Genomic DNA, 27,442 nt, shown 5'->3' with positions numbered 1-27,442 from the left:
CATGGGGCCACTAAAGGAAAAACTGGAAACCATGATCAGGAATTAGTGCTACAGAGACACGGGACTGAGCAGTAGGGGCTCAGAGATCTCATGTAAAAAGTCTGGGTTCCTCATCCAAGGAGTGAAGTCAGAGGGCCTGAGCAAGGGGCCTGGGGCACAGGAATAAAGACAGCTTGGTACTAAGTCAAACAATTCCTAATGTTCCTCATATGCTTCCTATCCTTGGGGGTGTATAGGCCTCTCACCAAATGTTCACTCCGCATAATTTTCCTGTTATTTCTCCAGTGGCTTCAGTGACCACCTACAAAGTCTTAAAGCCTTCCATTTACAGAACTGTATTCATACAACACTTCAAGTCAGAGTGCCTGGGTCTACACCTTGTCTTCAACACTTACTAGCTGTGAGAACTTGGTAGATTATTTAAGCACCTTTTGCCTTAATTTCCTCATCCATAAAATAGAAATGAGAGTCTCTACCTCAGAGAATGGTTATGAGGATTAAACACATTAATATATGTTAAGTGTCTTCAACAGTGACTGGTAAATATTCACTCACTGTTTTGACAGCTCTACCCTCTCTCTTGAACTTTGTACTCACCTTCACTGCTACTTTCCTGGCCATTACCTGCTGAGTATATTGCAGGCCCATAAAATTTAACATATATTACATTGAGTTAACTTTTCTATCCCTTCCCAAACTACTTTTTCTGTCATATTCATGTCTCAGTTAATGGCATCACCATTCATGCCATCTTCTGAACTAGAAACCAAAGACTTAAACTTAACTTCTCCTTCCCTGGGCCCCTCATTGAATTCTTTACCAGATCCTGTTATGTTTTCTTTTGGAGATAAAGCTCCATCCCTTATCATTTCTTTAATTCAGGCTCTTGTCTCTCTCATCTGGACCATTATGAAAAGCTTTCCCTGGTCTTCCGGCTACTTATTATTCGCCATTCTGGACTACACTGGAGCCAGAGAGTTGACATGTTTATCTCCAGCTTAAAGATCAGTAGGTTCCTCACTCAGCCTTTCTCAACCCTAGAATTAAGCCCTAGTATCCTAAAGTATCCATTGTACGTAATGAATTAATCTCTCTTCTATGTACCTAGAATGGTATGCGTTATGTTCCATCCTTGGGAAAATTGAGAAAATAAATCCTGTTCTGGGGTTCAGATAAGGAATTCTGGCCAAGAGTCAAGGTCAAATTGCTTAGTATGCAAGACATTCCACTATCTGGTCCTAATCGTCAACTCCGGTCTTATCTTTGTTGTTTTTCCCACAAAATCTTACGTGAATGTCAAACCCCTCAAAGTCCCCCATTCATAGTTGACACTCATAACACCCTGGCCCTGCACATTCAATTCCTTCTACCTGAAATGTACGTCGGCTTTGGCCAATTCAAAGAATGTTTAGCCTTCAAGGTTCAGTTAGAATGTCGCCTTTCTGGATACCTTCCTTGACTTCTCCAAATAGAGTTAGTTCCATCCTTCTTTGAGTGATTACCATATCCTGAGCATACCTATATTATATTGCAACCATCTCTTTATATACTGTTTCCCTCTTCAAAAAATGAATTCCCTGAGGAATGAGAAAAGACTAACCCTTCTGTATTCCTAACATAGTACCTGGAACACAGTAGGTGTTAATATGTGTGTATTCCTAATAGAAAGGAAGGAAGCATGGATAGAAGACAGGAAGGAAGGAAGGAGGGAAGGAAAAGGAAGGGAGGAGGGAAGGAAGAAAAATAAGAAAAGTAGGAAGTCAGGCGATTTCTGACTTACCCATCTACTCCTGGACATCTCTTGAGCTAGGTAACCTCACTATCTGTGCTAGATGTACAGTACTACCCTCAACAGCAGATGCTTCACAGCTCAGGCCACACTGCACTAATGATCCCTGCAGGGTTAAGAGTAAATTTCTAGGCACTGCACAATGGTTATGACTCTGTATTAAATGGAGGATGCCTACCATGAAAGAATAGCCACCATTACAAAGGAGAATTACAATGATCTCTGGTTAGGGAAGAACTGAAGAAACACGCATTTTCTCTTTCCAGACATTAATTCTCTTTTATTGTTACTTCCATCCTGCATTAATTATGGCCATAATTAAATTAAGGCTCTATTCTGCTAGGAAGTGTTGTTTTAAAAGGGAAAGGAATACTCTCTGTGCCTCACAATTTCACTCTAAGAGAAGAGTTGGCACACAAAACAGATGATCACAAGAAAAATATAATTGCACTGTGGCAGAAGTTATGTTATGATTATAATAAATGCAATTTATGTTGTCTCTGGATAAAATAAAATAACCATTGTCTCTTTGCATACTGAGCTCCAAAAACCTACTACCTGATATGTGCATTAGTTATAGCATCTCAGCCATAGCATTGCCTTACGTGGATATTTCTGTTCATTTCTCTTAGGACAACTTCTTAAATTGAGGGATTTCAAATGAAAAAATAAGTGATATTGCCTAAAAGTAAAATCAGTTGTTCCTGGTGGGATGGTGCATGGGCAAGCCTGTGATAACTGCTCCTACCATGCAAGAAGCTATCAAATTCCTCAGTGACGTTCACACTTCAACACTGAGTTGTTTCTTAGAGTCATCCAGTTATCTATTAATATTCAGAGGGGGATGACCAAAATCATTAACAAGGGTATTTGGAGGTATTGAATACAATACACTGTATTGGAACTACAATGGCAACAACTACAACAAACAGCACAGAACACATCCATGTGGTTGGCTATAGTATACCTCTAGGACAGATCCTTTTTGGTGGAGATTTGAATGAAAATTTTTCCAATCTTCTTTTGCAGTTGCAATTTTAGCCTGGATGCCGTTAGCTTTCTCTTTGGTCAATAGAGTACTCAAAAGTTCTCCTTTAGAAAGCGCCATGTTTAGCTTGTGCTGTCCATTTTCACTTTCCGACAAAAATTCCTATAAAGAAAAAGATAAGAGATTAGGCATAATGAAATGCTTTATCCATTGAATTTACTACTTATTTCTCAACATAACCAAAGAAAAGAAATAAACAATTTTTATTGTATATATTAAATGACTAAGGTTCTCTTATCCTATTTGTACAATAATACTTTATGTGTTATTGTATTATGTATGTACCATATCTAATAATAATCTTATGTAACTGATATGGTTATTGTGAAAATTACTGAGAAAATCTGCCTAGAGTGCTCAGGCACGATGCTTGTCACATACAGAGAGCTTTTATTATTTCCTAAATCCCTATTAATATATAAAAATAGCATGCATTTAGATCAATGGACTAGTTTCTTTTCACATACACATCAATTGTTTCAAGCAGGGATTTACCTGAAATCTGAGTTTCTTAAGCCAAACTTTAATATGCTTATAAAGATCTAGAGGCACATTTTTATTTTACTTTTATTTTTTTTGTGGTAAATTCCTCAGTGACGTTCACACTTCAACACTGAGTTGTTTCTTAGAGTCATCCAGTTATCTATTAATATTCAGAGGGGGATGACCAAAATCATTAACAAGGGTATTTGGAGGTATTGAATACAATACACTGTATTGGAACTACAATGGCAACAACTACAACAAACAGCACAGAACACATCCATGTGGTTGGCTATAGTATACCTCTAGGACAGATCCTTTTTGGTGGAGATTTGAATGAAAATTTTTCCAATCTTCTTTTGCAGTTGCAATTTTAGCCTGGATGCCGTTAGCTTTCTCTTTGGTCAATAGAGTACTCAAAAGTTCTCCTTTAGAAAGCGCCATGTTTAGCTTGTGCTGTCCATTTTCACTTTCCGACAAAAATTCCTATAAAGAAAAAGATAAGAGATTAGGCATAATGAAATGCTTTATCCATTGAATTTACTACTTATTTCTCAACATAACCAAAGAAAAGAAATAAACAATTTTTATTGTATATATTAAATGACTAAGGTTCTCTTATCCTATTTGTACAATAATACTTTATGTGTTATTGTATTATGTATGTACCATATCTAATAATAATCTTATGTAACTGATATGGTTATTGTGAAAATTACTGAGAAAATCTGCCTAGAGTGCTCAGGCACGATGCTTGTCACATACAGAGAGCTTTTATTATTTCCTAAATCCCTATTAATATATAAAAATAGCATGCATTTAGATCAATGGACTAGTTTCTTTTCACATACACATCAATTGTTTCAAGCAGGGATTTACCTGAAATCTGAGTTTCTTAAGCCAAACTTTAATATGCTTATAAAGATCTAGAGGCACATTTTTATTTTACTTTTATTTTTTTATTTTTTGTGGTATGTGGGCCTCTCACTGTTGTGGCCTCTCCCATTGCGGAGCACAGGCTCCGGACGCGCAGGCTCAGCGGCCATGGCTCATGGGCCCAGCCGCTCCGTGGCATGTGGGATCTTCCCGGACCAGGGCATGAACCCATGTCCCCTGAATCGGCAGGCGGACTCTCAACCACTGTGCCACCAGGGAAGCCCTAGAGGCACATTTTTAAACCACTTAAGCACCATTATTGGATAGCTTTTTTTTTGGCTGCAAAGCTTGTGGGATCTTAGCTCCCCGACCAGGGACTGAACGAGGGCCCCCTCCAGTGGAAGCGTGGAGCCCTAACCACTGGACAGCCAGGGAATTCCCATCACCATTATTAGAATTAATTGATCACACTCTTACCTGTATTTTCTGAAGACTTGCTGAAACTTCACTAATATTTTGAGGTATGTCAAAACATTTAGCTGTAGTGATCTTTGCATGAACCAACCACTGCTGGAAATCCTTGAAGGCTCTTCGAAATCTCTGCTGTAAAATCTGTTCTTTATTCTGACAGCCCTTGGATGCTTTCAAACAAAGACTAAAACCATGATTTGAAACATTTAATGAGAGGAAAAGAAATGATAAAGTAGATTAAAATAATGTTCAACAGAGTCAACAGTCCTGAGTATGTCCTCACACCATTTGGTAATGTATTTAAGATTAATTAATTTATATTATCACTGAACTCACAACTTAAAATAAACAAACCTCTGGCTTTTTATATGTGTGAAAATATTTTGAATACCAGTAAGGTTCACGCTCACCAGTTATATTCTTTAATCAAGCCAGAAACTTTTCTGCTGTATGTACTCAGGTCTCTGGAAAAACGACAAAGTTCATTCAGCTGAGACTTGAGATCCTCTGTCTGAGGCTCTGCGTTTTGTAGAGCATCCAGTATCTCCTATTAGGAAATAATAAGACAGAGGAACAAGCATTTAAACTGGGTAATTTCCACATCCTCATACTATACATGCATAAATCACATAATAAATTATTAGTGAGGGAAAAACCAACACAGTAGATTCAGTAAAGAAATGAGACCTATTTTCAGGACTCCCCAAGGCATATAATAGCACTTGGTTAATCTGCATCCTTTTCAAGGCATGGATAGTCACTTGAGCATCCAATGTTACCGGGTAGTCAAATGATCAAGTGGTCAAGTAACTTAAAGTGGGACAAGAAAAAGAAAAGCAAAAATAGCCTAAATTGTTAAAAAAACAAACAAACAAACAAAAAAACCAGTCTGCCTAGGCCATTGGAAGATGTGTATGAATATTGTTGGTGTGAGGTGAAGGTGAAGAGAAATCATTTCAAAAAAAAGCAATACTTATTTAGGATTAAAAAATACATAAGGCAACTGGTTTTATGTAGTTTGTATGGTTAACTTGCATATTAAGAATTTCTTACATTCCAGAGGTCTAATTTAACTAGTAATTTATTCATTTCATAGTTTCATTCACACAGTCATCAAGTATTTGCTAAATGTCTGGCATGTGGAGCTCACAGTTTAACAAATGAGAGAGAGAGATGTGAATAATCACAGTACTGTGAGTACTTAAACCAAAATAAAGTGTTGTGATTTGACAAGTGCACCTCTGAAATCAAGGCCATGGTCTACTGAGTTACACAAGGTGCTCTGCAATCAGAGCTTTCTTCTTATAGCTTGTCACAAGAAGCAAATGAGATCACCAGTGTCAAATACTTAGCACAATTCCTGGCACACCAGGAGCCTAATTAGTAAAGACAGCAGGTTATTTAAGTGGGACTATGTGGATAATACTGTCGCCAAGGTAAAAAAAAAAAAATTATTAAGGAGGAGAGGCAAGAAGTTGAGTAACTACTCAGCTGTTGCTGTTACTATTATTATTCTCAGAGATATTTATCAAGACCTGGCCTAGATTTGTAGGAAAACCATGCCTCTCAACAAAGTAGGTTTGTGCGGTATCCCTCATCCTAGAAAATGGCACCACTGTTCTCCCACTGATCTGAATCAGAAAACTAAGCATCACCATTTCCCTTCTCATTCCATACAAGAGAAACGAGGGCTGGTCTATTCTATGTCTTAACTCTTTTAATCAGTTCAGTTATCTCTTTTCTTCTGCTTCTCAGCTCTCATAGACCCCATTTACTCTCTAGAATGGCACAGTGTTCTCTTAATGTGAATCCTGTTCTCTAGTTGTCTCTTCTGTGTTTGCTCAATTCCTCAGTAGTTGTGGATCTTGATGCCGTACTTCCACCTCACCCATCCGGTCAATATGTAATCACATCTCAAGGCTCAGCTCAAATCACAGCTGCTCTAAGGATTCTCTGCCCTCTGTCCCACCTCTTAGGGGCTTATTTCGAGGACACACAGCACCTTGTTGGCACTCATCGCAATCCACAGTCCCCAGTGGTCTTGAGTTTGTTGGCCTTTCCACCTACACTGTGATTCTGAGAGGAGGGATGCTGTTCTTGGTTTTAAAATTCGTTACTTAGCTTAGTGGCTGGGCCATAGAGGAGTCTAAAAAATATTTTTATTTATAAAATTCACAAATAATAACTAGAAAGTTTCTCTCCAAAGCTCCAAACACTAAAATACTAACTACTATTTTACACCACATTGAAGCATTTATTAAAGGAAGGACACTATAACAACTAAAGAAATTTACCATATACCAAAAAGTAAAAAGAACCAGAGATTCAAAGTGGTCATTTATAAATTAGATGATATGAAAAGTGAAAAGCTTTTGACCAAAGCTTTTGACTAAACATTTTTTCTAAACTTCATCATAGATTAAAGCACTGTAGCAGAGTCTTTCATTTTATAAATATCAGCTCATATACTTCTGTCTCAGTTAAGTCCTAGAATGCATGTTTTTTCCTTAAGGTTATACAGGTTAATAAAATTGCTAAATTTCTAACACTAATAACCTAGTGGATATTAAAAAATATGAGTTTTGCAAACAGAGTGAACAAGATATTTTGCAACATGATTTAATATAGTTTATAGATGATGGTCCATTTTTGTTTTTTAAAGGATTTCTTGAGTCTCATCACTTAATTGCAGAAGAGAAAGTAAACACTTGTGAAGGTTTGTGACTATTATGATTTTCAACAATGATAAGTCCTCCCTTACAGCAAAACAATGCCAAAGCACCCTGGCAAATCCATTATTTTGTAAAACTTTTCCTATGTATTCATATGTAATGGAAGTATTATCTCTCTTTTTTTTAATTAAAATGTTTTCCTAGCTTTATTGAAATATAATTGACATACAACGTCGTAGATAAATTTAAGGTGTATAATGTGTTGACGTGATACATGTATATGTTGCAAAATGGTTGCCACCAGAGCATTAGCTCACACTTCCATCTCATCACATAATTACCATTTCTTTTTTTGTGGTAAGAACATTTATTATCTCCGTTTTTATTTTTCATTTATTTTTTCTCCCCATTTTATTGAGATATAATTGACACACAGCACTGTATAAGTTTAAGATGTACAGCATAATGTTATCTCCAAAATAGCATTATTAGAAAGAAAAGAAAAGCTGAATATTGGGAGGCAATGTAGTACTGTCATCAAAAGTATGAACTTTGGAGCCAAATCTGGAAGTAGATTTAAGCAGAGGGCTGTTAGCTTTGAATTACTAGTACAATTAAAAGTCCATATTCACTTCTGCATTATCCTGTGCATTTTTTATAGGATTCACCTATTATTTTCACTAATAGTATCAATGAAAACTTGGTAGAATAGTAATGTAATCTAAACACAACCAAATCATTCTTTTCTAAAAATTTCATTCATACTAGTGGAAGAGAAAGGAAGGGAAGCAAAAAAGAACTAAAAACATTATAAATGATTTTTTTGATATCAGAGTGAATAATACTGACCACATGGGACAATTACCAACTTCCTTGTCCCTGTTTTACAGAAGTGCTTTCTGTGCTTTATTCTAGGGCTTAAGCCTAAAGGATAGGAAAGGCATCAGGAAAAAACAAACAAACAAACAAAAACCCTAGAAACATTATAAATAAAACAGTATAAAGAGATGATTATAAAGTTTTATTTTGTGGTGTGCTATATTTCAAATATTTGATTTAAAACAAGACAATGTTGGAAATACTACATGACTTACTACAATACTGGCTGAAGCTACTTTGAAAAGATTATAACATAAACAGAAACAGAGAAGTTTATACTAAACTTCCTTTTAAGGACATCCACGATTCAGAGCACTGTAAAACTGCAGATATCGAAAGGCTTTCCGTGATACTATTTAACAGTAAAAGAAAGAAGACTTCAAGCTTCTGCCCATTCTTCACTCTTCCTTTTATGCTTCCCCTCCTCACATTCTGAAAGAGCAGCTATTAGTTTAAAAAAGAAAAAAAGTCCACAAGGCAACTGGTGAGCGTGACTAGGAGTTCTGTTAACGGGTTAATTCAAGCACAGCTGTCAAATCCACACACAGGAGAGCTAACCAGGGGTAAAACTATTAGTTGTGCTTTAGGAGATTACCAAACGTTTCTTTCAAAGCTATAAATTCCATCATTTAATTGTTAGAGATAATTCGCTGGCAGGAAAACAGCTATGACTCTCGGTCTTTTTATGCCTGTGCCCACAGGCCATTTTTTCAGACTGAATGGCTGAACACAATATTACAAACTCTTACACCATAAGAATGAAAGTAAAATATTTCCACTTACAGTAAATGCTGTAACTAAAAACTCCCTCTCCCTTATGTCTGTATTTTTACAATGGTTTGATTTATGAGAAAAGGAAACAGATCAGCTTTACAGATTTAGTTAGGTAAACACTTATTTTTCCAAGTGTGAACGCTGCATGTTCTTAGTTAGCAAGGATTTTTTAGCAACAAGGAGCGGCAAACAAAAATTTGAGCAGATCCACAAGCAGAAAACAGGAAGCCAACTTACCCGGCCCTTCTGCCAGCATTCCACTAGCTCCTGATCTGTGTTCCTGCCTTCCAGGAGGGCTAACTGCTGAGCCCAGCTTGTCAGGAGGGCACCGAACTGACCCAGGGCCTCCTCCAGCTGAGCCACTTGGCCTGAGAACTCCTGCTCCGAAAGGGCCATTTGGCTAACCAGGTTCTCCAAGCTAGTCTGAGTTTGGAAAACGTTGTCTTCCCACTGCTTCCAGTCGGTACGCAGGGCCTGCATCTCCGTGTCCAAGAGCTCACAGCCACTGGCAGTTGTGTTTTGTTTCACTGCAGGGGCCAGCGACTCGACTCTGCTCAGGCGGCTTGCACCAATCTCTCTGGAATCCAACAGCTCCTGTAATGGAATATCACCATGGCAACGGAGAAGGCTCTGAGTCACTCGGGCTGCAAGTTTCCAAATGTGTACAGAGGGGGACCCTGTCCTGCTAGGGAGTTTTAGCAAGTGCGCTACAAGGAACCGGAATCAATTCATCCCCCTTCTCCTAAGTCATAATAGCAGAGAATTATCATTGTGAGTGCCAAGGTCTGTGGCCAAATGAGTTGAGGAAGCCCCAACATCCTGAAACAGACTAAAGAGGGACCCTGAAATCAGGCATTGTTTGAATATATGAAACTATTTTGTTAGTGATTTAAATATTTGCCTGTGGTGTATTGCTCCTGTAAATGTGTGAATCCTATTTTTCCCTAAGTTGACGTCAAGACAAGTGAACAAGGATTGCAGAAGAATTCTGCTCTGCTCATGTCTCTACCCCATTTCCATTTTCTTCCCCGAGATGGTGGCTTAAACCACACTTCCGTTCCACTACGAATCAAGCTAACCCATCACAATAAAAGAATAAGCCCTACTTCAGAACATTAAGTAAACATTTTTATAGTAACTAAAATAATTCACAGACATACTTATTCAAAAGTTCCAAGTAACCTTTAGACAGCATTCATTTATTACTATTATTTTTACTTTTAAAAAACCTCACTAGAAATTTAACAGATTAACTGTAACTTTTAGGCTTAAAGCACAAAATACTCTAAAAGATAACAAGATAAAATTAAAATATGAATTGTTGATTAGGTTAAATAGTGGCATTTCTTTCTGAGAATAGATTCTTTTACAGAATCTATGCGGATGTTTATATATTTACATATTTATTGCTAAAGCCAGGATTTTGTTAGTATTAATACAAAATTATGACTTTGCTCCTGGATTAAATAGAAGGAAAAGATGATTATTAGGGAAAAAAAAACTTCCAGAAGAAAATCAATTACAAATTAACAAGTATAGGAAAAATAGGGGTATTAAGTATGAAGCATGTTTAACAAATTATGTTAAACACAACTATATCTTAGCTAATCTATATAATATAGTTCACATTTCATTAGATTAGCTTGAAATAAATATATCTTCTCACAAGTATATACGAGAGCCACATTTTAGTATAGATCATTTGAAAGTATTTATATAGCAGTCCAAAGTACAATCTCATGAAATCCTTATACACATTTAGCATTTATATACACATTCATGACCCTTTTCTCGGCAGTAGGATGCTAAAAATCTTTTTTGTTTATCAATGTATGTGCTAAGTCGTGATTTGATGAAGAAAATAACTTTCTGAAGAGAGCCAGGTATAACTACTGGATTTAAATACTTATAAATTTCCTCTGTGAGTGATTTCGAATTTCCTCTGTGAGTTCGGAGGGTACCTACTATCAAAAATCAGTTTCCCAAAATACTCTCTAAGGCATTATCCCCGTTTTTTTTGCATGACCTTGGGATATTTCAATATTTGCAATCACTAATTCCACTCATCCAGATTTTGAGGAAGGATATCATCGTTTAAAAGTGTTCTGAGGGCTTCCCTGGTGGCGCAGTGGTTGAGAGCCCGCCTGCCGATGCAGGGGACACGGGGCGTCCAGAGCCTGTGCTCCGCAACGGGAGAGGCCACAACGGTGAGAGGCCCGCGTACCGAAAAAAAAAAAAAAAAAAGTGTTCTGAAATGACTTTTTCATGTATCTCCCCATCTTGTATTTAAACTGTAAAAACATATTATATGCACATAACACACCCTCATACACACACACGTTTGGCTTTGAAGTTGCCTGTTCTTGGTTACTGCTGGGGGTGAGGAGGGTTGACATTGAGGCACAGAGGAGGTGCTACCTGACTTCCTCCAAGGTCTCTCCTCACACACACAGCAGCCTACACTCAGGCCTGACCTGGACTTTGATAGACAACCTCTGTCAGGCTGTACATTCTCCTTCCCAAACCCCAATTTCTTCCTGCCAGCTCCTTCTCCCACATTTCCTATAAGTTTTGAAGTGCCGTATCAAAGCATTTCGGAAAAAGAGCATTTGGCAACCCAGAAAGCAGCCTTTGTAAAAGAATTTCCTTGCTTTTCTGATATCGACATCTCAAAGCATGAGTTCATCCTTGCTATCTGGTCTTCCACCCTACTCTTCACTCCCCAATCCATGTCATCCAGTTTCTGTCCTGACCTGACTGTGGAAATGGCTCTCGGTGATCACCAAGCAGCCTAACTGCCCAGTTCAGGGGCATTCGTTAGTCCTCTTCTTTTATTTTAATTTTATTTATGTTTTACTTTTTAATTTTTTTGGCAGCGTGGCATGTGGGATCTTAGTTCCCCAACCAGGGATCGAACCCATGCCCCCTGCAGCAGAAGCATGGAGTCTTAACCACTGCACCACCAGGGAAGTCCTGTCATTAGTCCTCCTCTTAATGGCCACTTCTTGATGTTTCTGTGATGGTGACCACCTCCTCCACCAGGGGCCATGGTGGCACCACACTGTCCTTTCCCCTCTCATTATTATTTCTCCTCTCTTTTCTCCCTCTCCCTTTCAAATTCTCCTCTGAGGCCCCTTAAATATTGATAATGCCTGGATTTTGGTCCTGTGCGCATCATTCTGTTTGCTTTATACGTAGGTCTCGGTTTCGTTCACTCTGGTGGCTTCAACTACAAACTGTGTGCTGATCATTCCAACTTGTGTCTTCAATCTAAAATTCAGACTTGAACATTCAACTGCCTCCTGGACGGGCTTCCCTGGTGGCGCAGTGGTTGAGAGTCCGCCTGCCGATGCAGGGGACACGGGTTCGTGCCCCGGTCCGGGAAGATCCCACGTGCCGCGGAGCTGCTGGGCCCGTGAGCCGTGGCCGCTGAGCCTGCGCGTCCGGAGCCTGTGCTCCGCAACGGGAGAGGCCACAACAGTGAGAGGCCCGCGTACCGCCAAAAAAAAAAAAAACAAAAACAACTGCCTCCTGGACATCACCAGCTGGCAGTTCAAATCCACCTGTTCACACTGAACACCTCATCCTTCCCCTGTAACCCGTCTCCTCTGCATGAACTTGTTTTCCTCAGGTGGAGACAGCTCTGCTGACTCTAGGTAAAGTCCTGACCTTCAACTTTGACTTTTCTCACATTGTCACTCCATAGCCAATTAAATCACTCATTTACGAAATCCACTTTTCTTATCGTGTTCTATGTTGCTAAATGCTTTATGCGCATGATCTAATTTAGTCCTCAGAACTACTCTGTGAAGCAGGTACTACCGTTGTTCTTATTTTACCAACTAAGAAAGAGGCTTGAGGACATCAAGTGGCTTGCCCACAGCTAGAAAATCAGGAGAGAGAAGATGCAGCGTCAGGGTCTGATTCTAGAGCTTGAACTTGAAAAGTCTTATGAGCTATCATTACATTTGAGGTATTATTTTATAAACATCAGTTTGTGCATCATCATTCCCTCCTACACTGCAAGTGCCCTGAGGATTGCACAACCCTGGCTGAATAAATGGATAGATGCATGGATGAATGAATGGATGGATAAGTCAAAATATTAGTGAGGAATATATGAAAGTATTCTAGGGAATCACACAGGTAATAAGAATTTAAGAAGTGGCTTTATATGATTATCTCATTTAAAACCTATGTGGTCATTGTAAGATTTAAATAAGATAATACTCTCCAAACATTTAAAAGTAAATCCTCAAAATATAGTTATTATTGTTATCATCAACTATTACTTTTATGTTCTGATTTCCAGCTATCACATTACTGATTACAATTATACTACGTATTCCAGCATTTCCTCATCTATAACTAAACAACTGAGGATTTCATCACTGCCTAGTTTTCAGATTAAAATCTATTATTTCCACAGAGGGGAAATTATTGTAATTTAATATTCAGGTAACTAGAAAAATACTTGCTCCAGCTCCCTCAGATAAATGAATTTCGGTTTTTTAAGTTGCCCTTATAAGCAGTAACTAGGTGATAGTTTTAATGCCCTTTAAAGTACTGTCTTCCATTATGATGTTGTGCTATTGGCTAGGAAGGCAGAATAAAACAAGTGAATGGCATTTTCCAGTTATTACTCAAATGCGTTTAACCAACTTACTTCATAAATTTTTCTTCCACTGTGCTAGAAAATAGTATCTGGTTTTGTCAGCCCACTAGTCTGGCGCATATTTCTTAGGCTTTGATGCTATAGCAATCAGCACATTTGCATACAGAAGCATCAACAGACAATGTTCTATTTTCCTCACCAGTGTAAAGCGTTTTAAATTCCCTTTTTTCTCTTGCTTAAGGGCAAGGTAATAAATACCAACAAATGGAAAATAGGAAGAAAACATTTTAAATAAAAAAATCTTATCTACAGAATCTTTATCACAGGTGTGTGACACTCAAGAACCGATGAAAGAATGAAGTTATAAAAATCTGTCCATTTTCTGACCTTAATTTTAGATAATTTTTTCTGTGTGGCTGATGAATCTCCAGACATATCCGACCACCGATGAAGGTCTTCCTTTGCTGAATGCAGCCAATCAGTGAATTCCTGGACTGCGTCTAAATACATGAGATGATCTTTCACAATCTCTTCTACTTTCCTCATTTTCTCCTAGTAGACAAAGAAAAGAGTACTTTAACAATAGTAATTATTGAGAATCTGAAATCAGACAAAGTAACAGGTCTCTTAATCATCTGAGAAGATTTCATTCTTATTCCTGAATTTTCTCTATGTTTAATATCTTTAAATGAAAAGATCAAATTTTAATTAGACTGAAAGACATTGAAGAAGCAACCATTTTCCTTTAGGTGTTTTTTTAGTTTAACTTAGAATAAAAATCTATGCTTAATGAATGTTGACTAACATCCCTCACTAATAATCCACTTAATTATTATTATTATAACTATTTTTGTTATTCAGGCAATTATTTGTGTTGCCTTTGTGTACAGTATTCTGCTCAGCATTTTAAATGCATTTGCTCATTTAATCCTCACAACAGCCATATGATGTAGATACTATTATTAACACTATGTTATAGGAAGGGACCTCCAGAGGTTACAGAGGTTAAGTAAGATGCCCAAAGTCATATATCCAAAAGAGGGTCAAAGCCAGATTTCAAATGTAGGTCTTTTTGACTCAAAAGTCATAGCTCTTAATCACTACCAAAATAAAAATTAAGATAAACTAACACATAGGTTAAAAATTGTAGTATTAATAAGACAAAGATAGTTCCCAAAAGGAAAACCAAGAAGGGGGGAAAAAAACTTCTCCCTTACTTTCTTTAACATTCTCACAAATACACAAAAGAAAACTCATGGAAGAAAGTAATAATTCAGAGATAGAACTGAGAGCAAAACTTGATATTCCATGAAGGAGTCTATTTCTTAGAGAACAGGAAAATGCAGTTTTTACTAAAATGAGAAATAAACAAAATAGTTGGTACATGACTGAAATCTGGGAGGTAACTATGCTTGCTTTAATACAACAAATGTAAGTGGCAGCAAAAGAAAAAGAACTCTAAACACTGACAATTCTCAAGCAATCTTACAAAGAAAAGAAATGGGTTGATTAACATTCTAAGTGGAGAAAAGATGAAAAACCAAAGAATAAAAAATAATCCCAAAATTGCAGAAAGAGAAAAATTCATGAGCATTCATTGGTGAGAAATGACCCTTTATGTAATACCTGTTCACTAAAGGTACACACAATTTCAGAGCAGCCCGTTCTCCTATAATTCAACCCATAGTGTATTCTTTACCTGAACCTTGAAGTTTTTTCTCTTCACTATAAAGCACTAACCTTGGAAATGGTCATTATATCATTAAACTGTGTTTTCAGTTCCTCTTGAGCCGTTTCCTTGAAAGACTCATCCTCAGTCTTCTGGTAGAGCTCCCTGGCCTTGGCAGTGAGTCGCTGCAGGACTTCGGCGTGATCTTCCGCCTCAGATACGACGGACTGAAAGTGGTCCAGAAGGGAAAACTTCTCTTTCAGACCAGGCTGCGGTTGCAAGGGATGTTCTACCTTTTGATCCACTGATTCCATCCACTGCTCCAACTGGTTTTTCCTCTCTAGATAGTCATTCCATTGGCTAATCACAGACTCTAAAGTGCTAGAATTAATGTCACATGTTATAAAAATAAGTTATCTTAACATCTCTACTAAAAACCAATCACGAGGGCATTGCAGCCATGTAAGCTGTTTTACTGAATGCTATTTAAGTGATGAAAACACTGCTTTTACGTGCAGGGAGAAACATGACTCCTCCAACCCACAACACAGTTTCTTCAAATGAAAATAAATCTATGTCAAACTTGAAGATGTTGTAGCCACATATGCATCTGGGGATTTGTCTTTCAAATGCTAATTGTCTAAATGAACAGACACATAAATGTGTTACATTGATAAAACATCAGCTCTGGGGCATCAGTTAAATTTTATTTAATATACATCAATTCTTTATTTTCTTGGACTCAGTTTATCTTATTAAAGTCAGATGATTATTTAGTGACAGGAGTTAAAAATGTAAGGTATTCTTTCTGGGTAAATAATATAATTAGATTGATTTTTCACTTAAGGATATAATGCACAATGTTTAGGGCTCCTGTGTTGAATGTGTGAAGGAATGTTAATAAGAAATTTAGTCACTAAAGTCACGTAAGTAAGAGTCAAGTAAATAGCTCTCCAGATAGTCAAGTAAAAGGCTCTCCAGATGGCATTTTTAAAACACCTCCAATATTCAGCTTTATAAACTATTCAAAACTCACTTTCAGTGACCCCTCACACCCTCCCTTGCATATAATCCTATGATCCTGGAGTTACATCTGTGGTGAATGTACTTCCAAATTGTTCCTTTTGCTCAAACTGTTCCTTTTACATCAATAGAAACCTCATCATACATACCCTAAAGCCCTATTCTTTCCTCAAAGAATTTTCTAGAAAGTGCAAATCAATCTCACTTCTCCAGAAGCTACCCCAAGCCCTGCCTTCTTCCACAGTCTCATAGCATTTCAGTAACACAATCTGAGTCAGTTTTTCATTTTTATTTTTGGAAGGTATCCTACCCTAGCCTCTGAGCACTTAGAGGGCAAAACCTACTTTGTTCAGTTTCATTATTTTAGCACAATAATTTGAGCCCTGCGACTGCTCAGAATGAGGTTGCCAAATGTAATTTCTTGCTGAAAGAGGGAAATCAAGGATTTGAATCTGCTTCTTGTGTTTAACATTTTATTCTAGCATCAGGAAAATATTCACCCGTACTCCTATTCACTTTTATGAAGCTGGCCTATTGCCAAGCATTGGGAAGTTGAGTTCATGTTCCAGCGGTCTGCTCTACAGAATAACAGAATCATGGGATCTGACTTTTTTCTTTGCTGCCCATTATGAGTTGTGATGAAGATTGAAGTCCTGCTGACTTTGGGAGTCACCACCTACGCTCCATATTTAAAGGAAACAAAACAAAGCACCATTCCCCAAATTTTAGTTGTAACCATGGTTCACTGTTTACACTGTAGTAACTGCAGTGTTGTTTTGCTTTGTGATGAACTTTAATCTTTTATTCATCTATTTATTAAGATCATATTGAGCACACATTTCTTCAGTGATCAAACATATAACCTTTAGAATGTGGCTCCTGGAATGGGTTTTGGTATTTTGGTATGACTTTTGAAAGTCATTTGTCCAGCGAGCCAGCCAGATTATTTGTTGATACTCGGAGACGAGGGAGGAAGATAAAGTCTTCCACTCACAAATTTAACACAACAACAACAACACCTGGTGTAACAATCCGTATCTTCTCTACTTTCTCATCAGTGTCTAGCGCAGGGGGTTTGGGCGAGCTGGAGGATGTTTGTGTGAGGGTGTCCACGCATTGCAGGAGGTTGGCTCTCTTGGCCTCATGCTAAATGCCAGGATACCCCATTGCCGGGGTGGTCAAATACTCTCCCCATATCTCCATATCCCCAGTGTCAGTGATATTACTTTGGTTGAGAAAAAGATTTATATGTAAGCCTAATAGTTGCCAATGACTTGATTTCCCTTAAAAAGCAAAAAGTTATTAAAGTTGTTAAAGACCACATATCCTTGCTTTGATGAATTGAAAGGAGGTACGATTCCACGAGAGGTATTATGGGAGATGCAAATATTACACACACACACACACACACACAAAGTAAGCAAGTAAACAAACAAACAAAACTGGCCTTTGCAGTTACAGAAAATACCATCTAGGCAAAGAGAGACATGCACACAACTAGCTCTAATAATATGCTTGGAAACTCTCCTGCAGGATACCCTCAGCGCTGCGCCATCATTTTACTAAGCCACTGGGTTTGAGTCAGGCAAAGAAACACTAAAAATAGGCTCTGTACCTCTGAGCACGGACGGAGGAGCTCATGATGTCAGCCCACACATCTTTAAGCGTCTGTAGCTGAGTCTGGATTACCTTCTGACCTTCCTTGTTCCTACTTCTCAAGGCCTGTTCCCCTTTGCCAATGGCCATATTCAATTTAACTTCCCCTTCACCTTTCATCAGGAGAATATCCTATGAAGGAAGAATGAACACTTGTCAGCAGGATTACTAAAACCTTCTGATGTTTTGAAAAACGGCTATGGTTCCCATGAGAATCAAGGTAGGGCACACCTTACTCATCTTAAAATGAAAAAACAACAACGTCAAACTCTGTGCCCTACTGCACTGTTAACACCTTACTTAAATGTTAGATGTCCGGGAATCTGGGGGTCAGAGATGAACTCCGATTTAAGTTCTCGGAAAACTTTGGGCCACTAGCCTAGAAATGGAACTTTACTGAATTTTGTATCAGAGAAAAAAGAAGTCATTTTGAAAATGAAGACACACCTGTCAAAAACTTAACAGTCCCGTTTTCACTGCCTGGCTCATTTCTGCTTTTCAAGGTCACCTTCGCTGACTGCAGGCTGGCTTGGTAGCCTCCTTTGTACTTCAGTCATGGCCCTACATACAGGCTGCACCGCAAGTAACAATTTACAGGTTGGTGTCTCCCACTAACTGTGAACTCCTAGAAAGCAAGGACTAATTTTTGTTTCCATATTCCTATCAACTTGCATAGTGCTTAGAGTAGAGTAGCTTTTCCATAATGCTTGCTAAATGTTTACTAAAAAACCGCAAAAATTATTTTAAAGCTATTTGAACAAAAATATTCCTTTACAAAAGAGAAAAATGATCCCTCCAAATCCTTTTTGCCCAGTTTCTTCATTTTGCCTACATAATCCTCACATGGAGGCTCACAGAACAACGAGGACCCAATTCAAACATTTGTGAATCTACTCAAAGTCTTCCGCAGCCGTGTCGGGCCGGCGCCCCGCGCACCTGCACTTGTAACAGCTGTCTCTCCAAGGCGTCTCTGCCCCCCACGGTGCTCTCTGCACAGGCCAGTCTGTCTTGCATATCTTTCACGCAGGACCGCATGCTCTGCAGCGCTTCCTCCAGGGCCTCGTGCTCCTGCAAGGCCATCTGGCAGCTCCGGAGTTTCTCCTTGGTCCTTCGGAGTAAGTTCTGATAGTTAGTGAGTAGCTGGGAGCACAGGCGGGCTTCTTTCCCAGCGCCATGGCCTTCTGCACTGAGAAGCTGCCCCCTCTGGGAAAGCTTGTCAAGAGACTCTCTAAAGAAAACAAACAAACAAAAATTTAATTCTGACATTCTGGAGCACAGGGGAGTGACAATTGATTGTTGACATTAGAGCAGTGACCAGACAAGAGCTCACAGCTGACATGCCTTTCGGTGAGGATGCTGGGGACCCTCAGAGGGCTGGCTCGTTCCCTGTGGTTTCTCTGAATGCAGTCAATTCACATGGGGGGTTTGATTCACTCTGTGCTATGCCTAGATGCCAGCCCACTGTATTGTTAGGGATTCACTTCAGGAAATGGCCCAGGCCTCCCTCTTCAAGCCGATCTCTAACTTTTCTCCATTCCTAGCTAATGCTCTAACCATAAACAGCTCCCTGAAATTCCCCAAACGCTGTGTATCTATTGTATACACACGGAGACTCCTGCTTCGTGAAAACTCTTCTGCTCTCTTCTGCTTCTTCTCTAATTGGCCCTTCAAATCTCAGTGCAGTTATCACATCCCCAGGAAGCATCATGATGACTCCTCTTCTGGGTGCCCTCTGCCTGCCGTACTCTCTCACCTCATAGACTCTGTCTGTCTCAATGCACAAGGCTTTCACCTTCTAGAAGCCAAGGCTGTTACATTCATCTCATATCCCAGGACCCAGCATGATGTCTGGCAGAGATAAAATGCCAAAAAAAAAAAAAGTTTCTTTCAAAAGGCCATCTTATGAATACTTATGGGTTCCTTTGTTATATCTTGGGAACTTTTCTCATCTCAGTTTGGGGTTATGTTAATTAGGTCAAGGGAAAACATTATCATATGTGGCTGGGTAGGCTTCATCTTGTTTCATGGATGTCTGAATTCCAATCAGCACATCTATCAGGAAATGCCTGGGATACCAGAAGGGAGAGTACAGATGACATACTGTACAGATGACAAACTGTTGTGAATACTAGAAAAAGAATAGGAAGCCCATCTCCTACATTGTCTTTTTTTTTTTTTTTCCTACTATGTAAAGAGCATCCTATGGGCCTCTGTGAGATACATAAGACCTATACAACATTACATATTCTTTAAAATACATCTCTTTTACTTGTAATCTGCTTGAGACATGAAGGTGAGACATGGAGGTGGCTTAAGCAAAGATGTGAGTTAAATAATAATTCAAGATGACAGATATCACTTGTTACCATGAGGAGAACTGCTTAATGGATGATAAAAATAAAATGATTCTCAAGTTTGGTGTTCTTTTGAAAAATACAGGACATCTCCCCAAGATATGCAAAGTACTGGAAAATATTATGACAAAAAAAATCCAAAGGACTGGGGGGAGCAAGTGGCAAGCAAGTGAAAGAAGTCAGATGACTCAGCTGGAGAAGCTGGGAGACCAGCAGAGCACATTAGGATCATCTGGAGAAGCAGCCAGCTCTAAAGAAGCTGGGAGCAAATACACCTAAGGACTCTTAGCATCTGGTCTTGGAATATCAGAGAGTAATAGCTCAGGAAGAATATGTAAAGTCATTTCAAATGTTTGAAAGGAGGAGAGATGTAGGTCTGGCCATGTAATACTGTACCTAAACAAGAGTCAAGATTTAAAAAGTAAATAACATGCAGTGTAATTTTCAGAAGGTTATAGAGTTAGAATAATGTTATTATTCTGTTAATTCAGCAAATATTTTCTATTGTTGGCACTATACTAGATAAAGATGATAAAGACCTGACGGTCTCTGGCCTTGAGATACTCACCATTGGGTTGGGGTTTATAAAATTGAAACTGAGCAGGACCTTGTGGGGCCCTCCCAGGTAAAAAAGCCCTTCTGTGTCCCCTGTCTCTTTGTTCATAGGAAAGCTGTAGTCTCCCAGGTCTCCTTGAGTCACAAAAGAGCAGGCTCAAACAGTTAACGATTAGGACAGTAGAGTCACAGAATCTTTAGTTCCTCCCTGAAGACAGATAAGTGTCTGATGCACATTCCTGAGTTGTTTTGCAGATGCTAAAAGCTCCACCAGAGGGAAAAAAGCTAACTGCATGGTGACCAGACTGTAGCCATGACATAAGCTGCTCCATCTTGAGCAGTACTGAATATGTGGCTTGCACAATTCCAGACACTGGCCTCAAGGAAATTGTAACAAACTGACCCTGGAATTGAAAATTAACTGTGCTTAAAATAATCAGTATGACACTGACCAGACTACTTACTGCATGATCAGTTTCAGGATGATTCTAGAAGCTAACTGTACTGTTTTGCACATAGTCTCTGTTTGTGCACCCCTGAAGCTTTCCTTTAAAAGCTCTTGCCCTCTGATCGGCAATGGGGAGTTGGTTCTTTGGGACATGAGTTTACCTTCTCCCAGGATTGCCAGCTTCCTCAATAAAGCCATCTTTCCTTTTACCCAACACTTGTCTCTCAGTATTGGATTCTTGAATGATGAGAAGCCTAACCTGAGCTCAGTAACAAAATCAACAAAGTGTTTACCCCATGGTAAAGGCTCACAGAGTTGGGACCAAAACATTCCAGGGAAATTTTATAACGGTCATCAAACTAGCACACCAACAACAGCTGTCAGTATGGGTTCTGTTTGTATACTTGTTTGTATGCTTGTTTTTTTCAAGACAAGGAATACTTAGCATGCTTGACCAAAAAGAGGCTTCAGAGGAAATGGAATGAGTATGATCTGAATTAGGCAAATTTTACTCAGTTGATCATGGTTGCTGATTTGGTTGATCAAGCAGGCTGGATACCAGCCTTCGGCTGCTCAAAGTGTATCTGCTCTGCAAGACGACAGTGAGACAGTTAAAAGAGTTTTGGCTCAAGCTGCCCTCCCCTAGTGGAAAGTGTTCTATCTTCCAATGCAAGAGTTCCAATGAAGCAACTGAAAATGCCAGGGGTGGAGTGTAAATTGAGGGAGCGAAGCCATGAAAGTGGTGGAGTCCAAAGCATAGGCCAGAGAACTCTGCCTGAGAAGGAGTCAGAAACATTTGCTCAGTTGGCAAGCAATAAGGAGACAAATATTGCAGTGGAGAAAACGAACCTCTAGGACAGCCAGACTTCATGACCATATACCTTTTGCTTTACTAAGAATATTACGAGGATGAGGTGGATTGGAAATGGTGCTGGAGGCTGATGTGTGTGAAGAATATATGGAAATTGGGGTCTCATATATTTCTGTAAATGAAGGGTATCTTTATAATCACCTTATATCCTTATAATAACCCCCGAGAGGAAAATATATTTTTTATTATTATCATTATTATTATCACAATGCTTAAAAGCTAATATCAAGAAATATAGGAAATGAGTGGCCAGTCCAATTTGTTGAGCAAAGGGAGATGTCACTGGGATGGAGACCAGCTCCTTACCTCCAACCCGATGCTCTCTCCAGATCACCGCACTGCCACAGAAACACTGCACAATCATTTGTATGCCAGACATTCAGGGACAGAAACATAACCACCACCAACTAACCAGCCAACAACCAACCCAAATACCCAACCAACCAGACAAACGAACACTTGTTAGTAGGGGAAGAATCTATTCCACTTCTGCACCCTACCTTGCAGCCAGCAGTTCTCCCAGAAACATTTCAATTTTATGGACTTCGTTTTTCTTCTCAGGAATATGTTGCTTACTCTCTCCTAAGTCTTCTGTACTTAATCTTTCATCCATTTCATGGATCCAAACATTCAGTTTTCTGTGTTGATCTTCAAAGCTAAAGAAAACAAACACACCTTAGAGAAATTTTAATATCCTCATTATCCTCATAAATAAATTCCAATATCTGAGGTCACAATGTCTATGGCAATTAAGATCTCATGAATTTTCAAGTAGAGAAGAAAACTCGACAATAAGCCAATTAAATTATCCCTTATTTCAGTAACAAAATGACAAATTCTGGACATTTCTCTTGAGATACGAGCAAAAAAAAAAAGAAGCACCTCATCTTGCTGAGTTGATTTCCTTGGTAATTATAGCTGATAATTACCAACAAGATAACATTCCCATGTCAGTGGGCACTCAAGTTTGTGTCTTACTACAAAGACCCTGAATTGGGGCCAGTGGATAAATGGGGCAGTGGAAGTCCTGGGAGACGAAGGGAAAGTCATCTCTGTGTCTTTGTACCTTATGGGGATTTGAATGTGGCACAAGAGCTCTAGGGCTCTTAAGTTTTGAAAACAACGTAAATTCTCTAAGAAACCTTGACAAGAGTCAGGCCCATTACTCGCCAACCAAAAAGGCATTTTGATTATACTGACATCTTTCTTTTCCTAGCAATAGAAAATTTTTTTCTTTCTAATTTTATATTCACCCCTGTTGACATAGCTTCCTGACTGGAATCTTGATTCAGAGAAGTACAATCAGTGTTTTCTGCCATAATTCCAACCCAGCAGAAGGAGACACAGGAAAGGACTTGGGTAATCTAAAACCTGGGTATCAAAACTCTAACATCTCGATTTAGCCAAACAGACAAAAAAATACATGCATTTATGCCATAAAAAATTATTAATGAATATAATTCCTTTCTTTTTCTATACAGAAAATAAAGCCAAATGATGCCATCAGAGTTTGAGCAATCAATTATTGTCCTAGTATGAACATGTACTTAAGGTCAAAATTTATTATAATTTAAACTCACAGTTTCAAATATTTTTTGTTTATTCCCAATGGGTCTTTAAATCCTGAAAATATATTCTGTGTATGATGAAGTCTACACTTGTCAAAACAACCTACCTCCCAAGTTCCAAAGCACAGTCTTGAAGAGCCTGTTTGTCTTTAAGGCATTGTTTCAGAAATGCTTGAAACTCTTCATTAGCCTTTGTAATTTGCTCCTGAATGCTACTGACAATTTGTTTAGAAAAATGTGCATACAAAGTTTGCCCTTCCCGAGTCACCGCATCAAGCTTGCTCTGCCCATCACTGACAGAGTCCAAAAGGTTCTGTTTCGGGAAATAAAGGTAATAGAAAATATTGCTTATTATTCAAAGACCCTGCTGCATGGGAGCATTAATTACAGTTCTGACCTGAGAAAGTGGAGCAAGAGAAGAAAAACAGAGCCCAAAGGAAGAGGCCTTTAACAAGGCTGGAGTGAGAATGATGTACACAATTGGATATAATCAAGACTCAGGTCACTGGAACCACTGAGGACCAACTGTGAGCGACATCGAGCTGGAAAGGATGATGCGCTCATCGAGGTCTGTGCTCAGTCTCTCCCCATTCCCACCATCCCAATCTGGTCCAGGCTCCACCTCCTCACATGGTTACCTGTCTCCACCCCTCCTCCTTTTCTGACCCCCTGTCTTTAGATCCCTTCTTTTCTTGGTATGCACCTCTTCCTTGGAAGATCATATGCATATGGGCATGGCTTCAACAGAGCAAAAGCAGCCCAGGACTGCTGTGCCAGCCCTGCCTCTCCACTGAGCTCCACGGTGGCATTTGTGATCGTCACTCAGACTTTTCTTCGTGGAATTCCACTGCATCTCAAGCCTCAAAGGGGACAACTCCACATCTGAATTCACCAAGCCTCCTGCAAAACCGCTTCCTGTATTATAATGCTCTTCCTACCCTGACTGCTAATGAGTTATCTACATAATTTAGGCCACAAAATCCTCATGTTCCTCATTAATTTTCTAAAATTATTTTTATAAGACTTAACACAGTGCTTTGCTCAGATTAGTCGCTTGAAAAACGTGGCCAAGGGCTTCCCTGGTGGCGCAGTGGTTGAGAGTCCGCCTGCCGATGCAGGGGATACGGGTTCGTGCCCCGGTCTGGGAAGATCCCACATGCCGTGGAGCGGCTGGGCCCGTGAGCCATGGCCGCTGAGCCTGCTCGTCCGGAGCCTGTGCTCCACAATGGGAGAGGCCACAACAGTGAGAGGCCCACATACCGCAAAAAAAAAAAAAAAAAAAAAAAAAAACGTGGCCAAAACTCAATTTGAACCTAGGCTCCTGTCAATCATTCTTACCTCTGCGTCACAATGGCCTTCCCTTACCAGAATTTATGCATTTTTCATTGTCTGTAACACCTACAAAATCTATAATATCTATTGCTTTTATTTGAATATATCGTAGCTCCAAATTTAGACGATAGGTTATTAAAATACACAAGCCATGTGTTCTTTCTTAAAACTCCTTCATGATAATGATGTTAAATAAATACAATTATTTATGCTTTTCCTGCTATAAAAACTGAAATTAGGTTTAGTTCTGAATGAATTCCAAAGAATCATCAGCAGGCTAAAAAAGAGAGCAAAGGGATCTAGAAATTCTGAAATTCTAACATTTTCTCAACTTACTTGTCATATATTAACTATCTCCTTTCAAGTCAAGAAACCTCATTCTGTTAGGGAAGAAGAAAAATTTGAAGAAAATAAGGTTTGGGGAAATAGATGATTTAGGTCTGACTTGAAGGCACTTGAGTGCAGTTTGGGGAGGAAGGAAAAGCAGCGCCAGCTTGCATACCTGAAGATCATGGAGCTTTGCCTCCAGAGCTTTGCTGTCCCCAGTTCTATCTGATGATTCCTTTGCCGCTGCCTTTATTCCAGAAAACCACTCTTGAAATTCCTGCATAGACTCTTTGGAAAGTAACGAAAATAAGAAATACATCCAAAACATTGAAAGAGCTTCCAGGATGACCACAATGAATTAATTCTGGCCTTCAGCCCATTGCATCTTGCCTTACAACAAATATTCCAGAAAGAAAACAACAACGATAATAATATAGAATGTAATACAGTATGATCTATAATCATGACTGTTCATGGTAGAATTGAGAAATTATCTCAGATATAAGACTGAAAAGAAATTCGTATTCCTGACATGTTTGATTTCCCATTGTGTTTCTTTCGGTAAAGAAAGATAATTGCCTGATTATGTCAGATTGAGCAATGCTCTAGAGGCGTTAAAGCCATTCCTATGGCAAAGGGAAGAACCATCTCCTCTGCCCACCACGCTGACTTAGAGCATCTTACATTCACACCAGAGCAGAGGCACAACTGTGTGGGAGGCCGAGTCAGGGACATATGACCAGCAATTTCCTGAATTACATGGCTGCTGTTTCACAGCCTCTCCTAAGATCCAAGTTTACCGTGTCACTTCATCATAGCAGTGGGACTCATTTTCCACATAAATGAGCTCTACACAGAAAATCCAGATGGAGTTCAGATTCCTCAAGATGGCGGACTCCTACTCTCTTAGGGAGAAAAACGAAGAATTCTGCGTATGGTGAGAGTTCAACCACAACAATTTGATTGCTCAAATCTCACCACACACACAAATTTAAAACGCTACTCTTGTGGAAAGTTTTCTGGCAGTTTCGAGGCAGCATTTGGTTTGGACCATGTCTTGTAAACAAACTATTCAAGCTAAGATCTGTCAGAGCTCACCATTGAAGTGTTCTTCCAGAGAATCCTGAAGGCTGGCCTGTGTCCTGCAGCAGGACTGGCTCACAGCCTCATGTCTCTTCATCAGCCCCGTCACCGCACTGCCCAGGCTCTCCAGCTCCACTGAATGGTACCTGCGGCACAAGCTATTGAGATTTTCTTGGGTGGAACTGATGTTGCTTTTCTGACTTTGAAGTTCTTTCTGTATTTCCTACAGAATAAAAATATGCCGTGAAGGATATTCATCACATTCAAGAGAAATATTCCATACACTCCACTCTGGAATGTTTTTTGGAAAGTGATGTTGTTGAAATCCACTCAATAATGTATATATCTTTGTCGGACTTTTTTTTTTTTTTTGAGTATTTGTGATAGATTTGTGTTGATTCTTTCAGAATTCTGCCCAGTTCTCCTTGGGAATAACTGCAAACACTGTTGAGAGGTAGCTAGGATTTGGGTTATAGTTTAGGATTTCAAGCAAATTGAAAAGGTCTTTGTGGATTCCAGCCCAGGATCTTGGGTTTAGTTAGTCGATTAGAAGCTATTATATTAATGGAGTCACCCTCCTATGTTCATATCTTCCATGGGCTACTTGGGCTTTGTTTCAGGATCACAGGCCACATCAAAAGCACCGGTAGTTAATTTTAAAAGTGTATGTCCTTAGTCTCAAGTACAGTAAGAAAATATGCTAAAAGAGTACAGAACACATATGTTGTTTTCTCAACCATTTTTAAAAAATATATCCCTCGGGGTTTCCCTGGTGGCACAGTGGTTGAGAGTCCGCCTGCCGATGCAGGGGACACGGGTTTGTGCCCCGGTCCAGGAAGATCCCACATGCTGCAGAGCAGCTGGGCCCGTGAGCCATGGCCGCTGAGCCTGTGCGTCCGGAGCCTGTGCTCCACAACGGGAGAGGCCACACAGTGAGAGGCCCGTGTAC

The 27,442-nt window shown here is 39.3% G+C and overlaps 1 protein-coding gene across 1 annotated transcript in view; it reads right to left on the bottom strand.

Annotated features, from left to right (window-relative positions):
• The window catches only part of SYNE1 (spectrin repeat containing nuclear envelope protein 1), a 385,453-nt gene that overhangs the window by 228,342 nt on the left and 129,669 nt on the right, over positions 1–27,442 (bottom strand). Inside the window, exons 45-56 of the mRNA XM_007458743.1 lie at positions 26,509–26,716; positions 25,586–25,698; positions 23,859–24,064; positions 22,684–22,839; positions 18,892–19,183; positions 17,915–18,087; positions 15,348–15,657; positions 13,995–14,159; positions 9,230–9,586; positions 5,078–5,214; positions 4,674–4,851; positions 3,624–3,806 (exon numbers count right to left, since the gene is read on the bottom strand). Of these exons, the coding sequence (XP_007458805.1) occupies positions 3,624–3,806; positions 4,674–4,851; positions 5,078–5,214; positions 9,230–9,586; positions 13,995–14,159; positions 15,348–15,657; positions 17,915–18,087; positions 18,892–19,183; positions 22,684–22,839; positions 23,859–24,064; positions 25,586–25,698; positions 26,509–26,716 (2,478 nt within the window). The remainder of the gene's footprint in view (positions 1–3,623; positions 3,807–4,673; positions 4,852–5,077; positions 5,215–9,229; positions 9,587–13,994; positions 14,160–15,347; positions 15,658–17,914; positions 18,088–18,891; positions 19,184–22,683; positions 22,840–23,858; positions 24,065–25,585; positions 25,699–26,508; positions 26,717–27,442) is intronic.

Source organism: Lipotes vexillifer, unplaced genomic scaffold (assembly GCF_000442215.2).
Source record: "Lipotes vexillifer unplaced genomic scaffold, Lipotes_vexillifer_v1.1 scaffold639, whole genome shotgun sequence".
Classification (NCBI taxonomy): domain Eukaryota; kingdom Metazoa; phylum Chordata; class Mammalia; order Artiodactyla; family Lipotidae; genus Lipotes; species Lipotes vexillifer.
Note: the sequence above shows the minus strand (reverse complement) of the source record. Positions and strands in the feature narration are given on the sequence as shown.